At 39.1% G+C, this 10,261-nt stretch overlaps 1 protein-coding gene across 1 annotated transcript; it reads left to right on the top strand.

Annotated features, from left to right (window-relative positions):
- The first annotated feature begins 7,911 nt into the window (after positions 1 to 7,911).
- LOC116589473 (olfactory receptor 2B11-like) lies at positions 7,912 to 8,856 on the top strand. Its single transcript, XM_032341408.1, has one exon. The coding sequence runs from the start codon at positions 7,912 to 7,914 to the stop codon at positions 8,854 to 8,856; it is 945 nt and encodes a 314-aa protein (XP_032197299.1).
- The last annotated feature ends 1,405 nt before the right edge of the window (positions 8,857 to 10,261 follow it).

Below are 10,261 nucleotides of genomic sequence, written 5' to 3'. Positions count from 1 at the left end.
ACGACAAGGATGCCCACTCTCACCATTATCATTCAGCATGGTACTAAAAGTCCTAGCATCAGCAACCAGACAACAAAAAGAATAAAAGGCATTTAAGAGATTGAAGAAGTCAATCTCTCTTTCTTCATGGATGATATAATACTTTATGTGGAAAATCCAAAAGACTCCACACTCAGGTTATTAGAACTCATACAGCAATTCAGCAATGTGGCAGGATACACAGAAATCAGTTGCATTTCAGGTGCCTGGGTGGCTCAGTTGTTAATCATCTGCCTTGAGCTCAGGTCATGATCCCAGGGTCTTGGGAATGAGCCCAGCATCAGGCTCCTTGCTCAGTAGGAAGTCTGCTTCTCCCACTCCCCCTGCTTGTGTTCCCTTTCCAATGTGTCTCTCTCTGTCATATAAATAAATAAAACCTTAAAAAATCAGTTGCATTTCTATACACAAACAATATAAATGAGGAAAGAGAAATTAAGGAATTTCAATTTATAATATCTCCAAAAACCATAAGATCCTTAGGAATAAACCCAATCAAAGGGGAAATGGAGCTATACTCTAGGAAGTACAGACAGTTATGAAAATAACTGAGGAAGACATAAAGAGAAGGAAAAACATTCCATGCTCATGGATTGGAAGAATAAATATTGTTAATATGTCTATGCTCCCCAGAGCTGTTAAGACGTTTAATGCAACCCCTATCAAAACACCACTGATAGGCGCCTGGGTGGCTCAGTGGGTTAAGCCGCTGCCTTCGGCTCAGGTCATGATCTCAGGGTCCTGAGATCGAGTCCCGCATCGGGCTCTCTGCTCAGCAGGGAGCCTGCTTACTTCTCTCTCTCTCTCTCTGCCTGCCTCTCAGTGTACTTGTAATTTCTCTCTGTCAAATAAATAAATAAAAAATCTTAAAAAAAAAAAAAAACACCACTGACATTTTTTTTTTCACAGACCTGGAACAAACAATCCATAAATTTGTATGGAACCAGAAAAGACCCTGAATCACCAGGAGTATGTTGAGAAAGAAAACCAAAGCTGTGGGAATTACAATGCTTGACTTCAAGCTTTATTACAAAGCGGTAGTCATCAAGACGTTATGGTTGGCACAAAAACAGATGCAGAGATCAATGGAACAAATAGAGCCCCCCCCCCCAAAATGGACTTGACTTCAAGCTTTATTACAAAGTGGTAGTCATCAAGACATTATGGTTGGCACAAAAACAGATGCAGAGATCAATGGAACAAATAGAGACCCCCCCCCCAAAGGACCCTCAACACTATGGCCAACTAATCTTTGACAAATCAGGAAAAGTCATCCAATGGAAAAGGAAGTCTCTTCAATAAATTGAGCTGGGAAAACTGGAGAATCACATGCGGAAGAATGAAACTAGACTATTCTCATATACCATACACAAAGATAAACTCAAAATGAACGAAAGACCTCAGTGTGAGATAGGAATTCATCAAAACCCTAAAGGAGGGAACAAATAATCCTAAAATTTATATGGAACCAGAAAAGACCTTGAGTACCCAGAGTAATGTTGAAAAAGAAAGCCAAAGTTGGTGGCATCACAATTCCAGACTTCAAGCTCTATCACAACGCTGTCATCATCAAGAAAGTATGGTACAAAAACAGACACATAGATCAATGGAACAGAACAGGAAGCCTAGAAATAGACCCTCAACTCTATGGTCAACTAATCTTTGACAAAGCAGGAAAGAATGTCCAATGGAAAAAAGACAGTCTCTTCAACAAATGGTGTTGGGAAAATTGGACAGCCACATGCAGAAAAATGAAACTGGACCATTTCCTTACACCACACATGAAAATAGACTCAAAATGGATGAAGGACCTCAATGTGGTAAAGGAATTCATCAAAATCCTTGAGGAAAACATAGGCAGCAACTCTTCAACCTCAGCTACAGCAACTTCTTCCTAGAAACATCACCAAAGGCAAGGGAAGCAAGGGCAAAAATGAACCACTGGGACTTCATCAAGATCAAAAGCTTTTGCACAGCAAAGGAAACAGTCAACAAAACCAAAAGAGAACCTACACATTGGGAGAATATATTTGAAAATGACATATCAGATAAAGGGCTAGTATCCAAAATCTATAAAGAACTTATCAAACTCAACACCCAAAGAACAAATAACCCAATCAAGAAATGGGCAGAGGACACGAACAGACATTTCTGCAAAGAAGACATCCAGATGGCCAACAGACACATGAAAAACTGCTCCGTATCACTCAGCATCAGGGACATACAAATCAAAACCACAGTGAGATACCACCTCACGCCAGTCAGAATTGCAAAAATTAACAAGTCAGGAAATGACAGATGCTGGCAAGCATGCAGAGAGAGGGGAAACCTCCTACACTGGTGGTGAGAATGCAAGCTGGTGCAACCACTCTGGAAAACAGCATGGAAGTTCCTCAAAAAGTTGAAAATAGAGCTACCCTATGACCCAGCAATCGCATTACTGGGTATTTACCCTAAAGATACAAATGTAGTGATCTGGAGGGGCACGTGCACCTGAATGTTTATAGCAGTAATGTCCACAATAGCCAAACTATGGAAAGAACCTAGATGTCCATCAATAGACGAATGGATAAAGAAGAGGTGATGTGTATATATACATATACATATATATATATGTATATGTATATATACATATATATATGTATATATACATATACATATATATAATGGAATACTACGCAGCCATCAAAAGAAATGAAAGCTTGCCATTTGTGATGGCATGGATGGAATTAGAGGGAATTAACGCTGAGTGAAATAAGTCAATTAGAGAAAGACAATTATCGTATGATCTCCTTGATATGAGGGAGTTAAGAGGCAATGCGGGGGGCTTGGGGGGCAGGAAAGGAATAAATGAAACAGGATGGGATTGGGAGGGAGACAAACTATAAGAGACTCTTAATCTCACAAAACAAACTGAGGGTTGTCGGGGGGAGGTGGGTAGGGAGAGGATGGTTGGGTTATGGACATTGGGGAAGGTATGTGCTACAGTGAGTATTGTGAAGTGTAAACCTGGAGATTCACAGATCTGTACCCCTGGGGCTAATAATATACTATATGTTAATAATTTTTTTTAATTTTCAGCATAACAGTATTCATTATTTTTGCACCACACCCAGTGCTCCATGCAATCTGTGCCCTCTCTAATACCCACCACCTGGTTCCCCCAACCTTCAAACCCCCGCCCCTTCAAAACCCTCAGATGTTTCTCAGAGTCTGTAGTCTCTCATGATTCACCTCCCCTTCCAATTTCCCCCAACTCCCTTCTCCTAACTCCCCATGTCCTCCTTGCTATTTGTTATGCTCCACAAATAAGTGAAACCATTAAAAGTTTTTTAAATTTTAAAAATGAAACAAGATGGGATTGGGAGGGAGACAAACCATAAGTGACTCTTAATCTCACAAAACAAACTGAGGGTTGCTGGGGGGAGGGGGTTTGGGAGAAGGGGGTGGGATTATGGACATTGGGGAGGGTATGTGCTTTGGTGAGTGCTGTGAAGTGTGTAAGCCTGGTGATTCACAGACCTGTACCCCTGGGGATAAAAATATATGTTTATAAAAAATAAAAAATTAAAAAAAAAAGACTTTGTTCTAGGAAAAAAAAAAAACCATAAAGGAGAACATAGGCAGTAACCTCTTTGACATTGGCCACAGCAACTTCTTTCAAGACATGTCCGTAAAAGTAAGGGAAATAAAAGCAAGAAGTGAACTTCTGGGACTTCATCAAGATAAAAAGCTTCTGTGCAGTAAAAGAAACAGTCAACAAAACTAAGAGACAATCTCCAGAATGGGAAAAGATATTTGCAAATGACATGAGAGATAAAAGGCTGATATCAAAGATCTATAAAGAACTTCTCAAACTCAACACCTAAAAAAACAAATAATCCCGTCAAGAAAGAGGCAGAAGACATGAAAAGACACTTCTCCAAAGAAGACATAAAAATTGCCAACAGACACATGAAAAAATGTTCAAGATCACTCGACATCAGGGAAATACAAATCAAAACCACAATAGGATACCACCTTACACCAGGTAAAATGGCAAAAATTAAAAAGATAGGAAACACTTACACTGTTGGTGGGAATGCAAGTTAATACAGTCACTCTGGAAAACAGTATGGAAGTTCCTCAAAAATTTGAAAATAGAACTACCTTATGACACAGCAATTGTATCTGTGCCCCAATGTTTACAGCAGCAATGTCCACAATAGCCAAACTGTTGAAGGAGCTGAGATGCCCTTCAGTAGACGATGGATACAGAAGATGTAGTTCAAATATGCAATGGAATTTTACTCAGCTATCAGAAAAGATGAATACGTACCATTTACCTTCACATGGATGGATCCAGATGGTATTATGCTCAGCAAAATATGTCATTCAGAGAAAGACAGTTATCATACGGTTTCACCTATATGTGGAATATAAGAAATAGCATAGAGGATCATAAGATAAGGGAAGGAAAACTGAAGGGGAAGTCATCAAAGACTGAGGAAAACCATGAGAGATGGTTAACTCTGGAAATAAACTGGGAGTTGCTGGAGGGGAGGTTGGTGGGAGATAGGATAATTGGGGGATTTCTCTGTATAGATTAAGGAATATTCTTGCCTTTATTATAGGAAGAATCTCAAGAAACAATAATCTGAGGAAAATATAAATGAAAGAAAATTCTATCTTGACATCAAAAACATTTATGTTAAATGTTAACTGATGTGTAAGGAAATTTTCTATGAAATTGTTGAGGTAGATGCATTTTTCCAAGATTCTTTTTTCCCCGAGATTCTTTTACTCCTGAGTCCATTTCTCACAACAAGGAAAATTTCAAAATTTATCTTTCCATTTTATTGTGCCAAGAAGAAAATTAGAAGGTAGTATTCCCATGAGGGGATTTCTATATTGTTTCTTGCCAAGTAATGTCCAGTGAGATTTATTATCTCTATGAAGAAAATGCTCCTCCAGCTTTATATACAGGGAGGAAACCTTCCTTAGCAAATATTACTTTAGGGGAAAATTGTTTGCCACATCAAAATATATTTGGGATTCTTCAAATCAAATAAATAAATAATATTATGGAACTAAGATATGATGAGGCGAAGCTGCTGAATGCAGAGAAAATATTCAATCCTTGTGTCTAACTAACACTTAATACTGTTGGAAAGAAAAGATCAATGTCAATTTTGCAAAAACAGGGAGTATGACCATTGGTTGGTTACCTGCAGTGATTTAAGGTGGGTATTGTATGTGGGTGGGAGTGATCTATTTAGCTTCACTGGTTTTATCTTTTTGTAACTCCATGTGTGTTGTTGCCTCTCTATGCAAAGTCATATACTAAAAGAAATGTGGAAATAAATCGACACCTTTAATAATGCAATATCATTATAACTTAAAACATATCTCTTTTAATGAAAAATAATGTAGGTTCACTGATTGCATCAGTGGGCATTTCTATGAATTAAATTATTTATGTATTGTCATAAAAAGCTTAACATCATGAACACTGGATTCAAGTCACATGATAGGAGTGATTTGGGGAATGAAAGGGAAGAAAATGTAATCTTTGTGAGGCTTCCAACTGGGGTAAGTACACTGTGAATATTTAGATGCAACTGGAACAAGGATTGATGAACTGATATAGACTCTAAATCACCACTGGGCACCACACCTCATAAAAGTAATCACCCACACGTTAAGTATTTCACTTAATGAAGCATAGTCACACATATTGGATTAACTAATAATCACAAAACACAGTTGGTATTCACAACTGACACTACAAAGGGCTGAAATCCAAGATCTATAAAGAACTACTCAAACTCAACACACACAAAACAGATAATCACATAAAAAATGGGCAGAAGATATGAACAGACACTTCTCCTAAGAAGACATACAAATGGCTAACAGACACACGAAAAAATATTCATCATCATTAGCCATCAGGGAGATTCAAATCAAAACCACATTGAGATACCACCTTACACCAGTTAGAATGGCCAAAATTAACAAGACAGGAAACAATGTATGTTGGAGAGGATGTGGAAAAAGAGGAACCCTCTTCCACTGTTGGTGGGGATGCAGGTTGGTGCAGCAACTTTGGAAAACCGTGTGGAGCTTCCTCATAAAATTGAAAATAGAGCTACGCTATGATCCTGCAATTGCACTACTGGATATTTACCCCAATGATACAGATGTAGTGAAAAGAATGGCCATTGTTCATAGCAGCAATGGCCATGGTCACCAAACTGTGGAAAGAACCAAGATGCCCTCCAACAGATGAATGGATAAAGAAGATGTGGTCCAGGGGCGCCTGGGTGGCTCAGTTGGTTGAACGACTGCCTTCGGCTCAGGTCATGATCCCAGACTTCCAGGATCGAGTCCCACATTGGGCTCCTAGCTCCTTGGGGAGTCTGCTTCTCCCTCTGACCCTCTCCTGCTCTCTCTCACTCATTCTCACTCAAATAAATAAATAAAATATTAAAAAAAAAACAGAAGATGTGGTCCACATACACAATGGAGTATTATGCCTCCATCAGAAAGGATGAATACCCAACTTTTGTATCAACATGGACGGGACTGGAGGAGATTATGCTGAGTGAAATAAATCAAGCAGAGAGAGTCAATTATATGGTTTCACTTACTTGCAGAGCATAAGGAATAACACAGAGACATTGGGAGAAGAAAAGGAGAAGTGAGTTGGGGGGAAATCAGAGAGGGAGATGAGCCATGAGAGACTGTGAACTCTGAGAAACAAACTAAGTGTCTTAGAGGGGTGGGGGATGGGGGATAGGTGAGCCGGGTGGTGGATATTAAGGAGGGCACGTATTGCATGGAGCACTGGGTGTGATGCATAAACAATGAATCTTGGAACCCTGAAAAAAATAAAATTACAAAAAAATAAAACCACAGTTGGTAAGTAAGCAATGCAGAAAAGCTCTATGTGTTAACTATTAGCAGTCGACTGGATCCAGGTTCTCTGATTTCACATTCTCTTTTCTACTACAACAGTGCTTGAAACTTCTTACTACTTCTGAACATAAGATGTACATTTTACATCATAACCCAAGTGACACACGTACACATACACTCACAGGTGCAATGGAAACAAACAGCAAATCCATAAAGAACCATAGAGCTGTCAAGTTTGTGATAGATTACAACTCCTGATGTGACAAGAACTAGGACGTATCATACCATTTTTTAAACACTGATGTCTTGAAAGTCTCATATCACCAGGATTTAGCATTTGATTTTTTCCTCAAGTACTGAACATGTGGTAAGGAATCATTTCCTTTCAGCTGATGTTTCCCGTTATGACAAAAGGTTTATGCTACAAAATTCATTTTAGGATTTGAGGCATAGACCCAAGGAACAGCACTATATCTTGTTTCTGTGCATTCCGACTGATCTGGCTGGAGCTCAGAAAGTCCTGAACTTACCTAAACCAAGTCATGAATTCAAGCAGAGTGGCCCAGGGCCAGCAGATGGTGGATGAAAGAAATAAAGCCATGTGGTAAGTCAGCATGGGTGGTTCCTGGAAAACACTCCTTTGCTTTATGCTATTCTCTGACACAAGAGCAATTCTGACTTTTCCCTTCCCTGATCATTTTTCTATAAACATTTGTTCTATTGCATCTCCTAGGCAAACTATAGAGATTTGTTGGCCTTTCTTTTAGATGTGCTTCAAAATAATCATGTTTGACATTTAGACTTCTACTTTTTCATGAGTACAAATATTAGATCACTTTACTGGAGTGACACCACAGAGAAACTCCCTGCATAATTTACTGTACTTAAGTGACTAAATGGACAATCAGGAAAATCCAATACTGAGGTAAAAGTCCTCACTTTGACTTGAATCCACCAACAAGAGGAATAATGGTCATGAGTCTGGGCAATGCAAGTACTCCAAAGGTCTTCATCCTCTTGGGTTTCTCTGACCATCCCTGGTTGGAAATGCCACTCTTCGTAATGGTGTTTGTGGCTTACATCTGCACGCTGGTGGGCAATATCTTGATTATTGTGGTGTCCAGGGTAGACCCTCATCTTGACAGCCCTATGTACTTTTTCCTTTCCAACCTCTCCTTCCTGGACCTGTGTTTTACCACAACCACCATCCCTCAACTGCTGTGGAATCTCTGGGGACCAGATAAGTCCATCAGTTATGGGGGCTGTGTGGCCCAATTCTATATGTTTCACTTCCTGGGGGCCACAGAATGCATCCTCTTGGCGGTCATGTCCTTAGATCGGTTCATGGCCATCTGCAAGCCCTTGAGGTACCAGGCTATCATGGATCGGCGATTCTGTGTCTCCCTAGTGGCCGTGGCATGGATAAGTGGTTTGGCTAATTCCTTGCTTCAGTCGTCCCTCACTGTCCAGCTGCCACTTTGTGGTAACAACAAGGTGGATGACTTCCTGTGTGAGATTCCAGTGATGATCAAGATGTCCTGTATCGACACCACTTTCAATGTAACTGTGCTCTCTCTTGTGGTGACATTCTTTACCCTGGTTCCCTTGTCCCTTATCCTTCTCTCCTATGGGTTCATTGTAGCTACAGTACTCAGAATTCGGTCATCAACAGGAAAGAAGAAGGCCTTCAACACCTGTGGCTCTCATGTTATTGTAGTCTGTCTCTTCTATGGGCCAGTAATATGCATGTACGTGCAACCTTCTGGTACTAAATCCCAGGACAAGGACAAACTCATGGCTCTGTTCTACAGTCTGCTGACTCCTCTGCTTAACCCTTTTATCTATACTTTGAGGAACAAGGACATGAAGGGGGCAATAAGGAGGCTTGTCTTCCCATTGATCTGTCATGGAAGAGAATAAACTGCTTGTATACTCCACACTCTTTATGTAGGATTCTGAAGATCCCCTACTCTTAATTTTCCTCTGGATTTACCTTCCTCCAAAATGGTTAGCTTCCTTCAGTCATTATCTGTTCTACACATACATATTCACCTCATTGCTACGATTTATTGGCCCTCACTTTGCATCGTGAACCCTAATTCCCACTTGACTGCAATTTACAGGAGAGTGAATCCCTGTCTTCATGTCCTCTAAGTCCACTGAGAGATTCTGCTACAGGTATCTGAAAAGTCGGCAATGAATGAATGCTCACTGACTGACTCGTTGATCATCAATCAAACAAATGAAAGCCTACCATTTTATGTGTAATTTTATAAAAGGAATGCAAGTAATACAGATCGTAGTTTACCTTTTTGCTATGATAGATGTGATATCATGGGTATGATTTGCTAATCAACATTTGATTTTGTTTTTTATTGAAGTACAATAGATGTACAACATTATATTAGCTTCAGGTGTGCAATATAGAGATTCAACAATCATACGCCTTATCAAATGCTCACCACAATAAGTGTAGCTACCATTTGTCACCCTACAATGTTATTACAATGTTTTTCACAATATTCCTTATGCTGTACTTTTCACTACTGTGATTTATTTTATAGCTAGAAAATTCTACTTCTTAATTTCCTTCACCTCATTTGTTTACCCCTTGCACCTGCCTTTCTTGCAACAAACACTTTGTTTTCTCTATTTATGAGTCTATTTCTGGGGTCTTTTGTTCTTGCTGTTCGCTCACTAGTTTTATTTATTTATTTATTTGATCCTACATATAAGTGAAATATGTTGCCTTTTCCTGCCAGACTTCTTTCACTTAGTTTTATATCTTCTAGTTCCATCCATTTTGTTGCAAATTAAAAAGTTTCCTTTTTTTAATGGCTGCATAACATTCAGTGTGTGTGTGTGTGTGTGTGTGTGTGTGTGTATTACTTCTTTATTCATCTATGATGGATATGGGCTGCTTACATATCTTGGCTATTGTTAACAATGTTGGAATACATAATGTTAATAATGTAAAAATGCATATATCTTTTTGAATTAGTGTTTTTTGTTTCTTGGGTAAATACTGGATGTGGAATTACTACATTGTATGGTATTCCTATTTTTATTTTTATTTTATTTTTTTACTTTTTTTATTATTTTATTTTATTTTTTCAGTGTTCCAAGATTCATTATTTATGCACCTCTCCCACTGCTCCATGCAATATGTGCCCTCCTTAGTACCCACCACCAGGTTCACCCAACCCCCTACCCCTCCAAAACCCTCAGTTTGTTTCTGAGTCCACAGTCTCTCATGGTTAATCTTCTCCTCCAATTTCCCCCAATTCACTTCTCCTTTCCTTCTCCTAATGTCCTCCATATTTCT

Source organism: Mustela erminea, chromosome 4, assembly GCF_009829155.1.
Source record: "Mustela erminea isolate mMusErm1 chromosome 4, mMusErm1.Pri, whole genome shotgun sequence".
NCBI lineage: Eukaryota > Metazoa > Chordata > Mammalia > Carnivora > Mustelidae > Mustela > Mustela erminea.
This window is presented reverse-complemented; position numbering and strand designations above follow the sequence as displayed.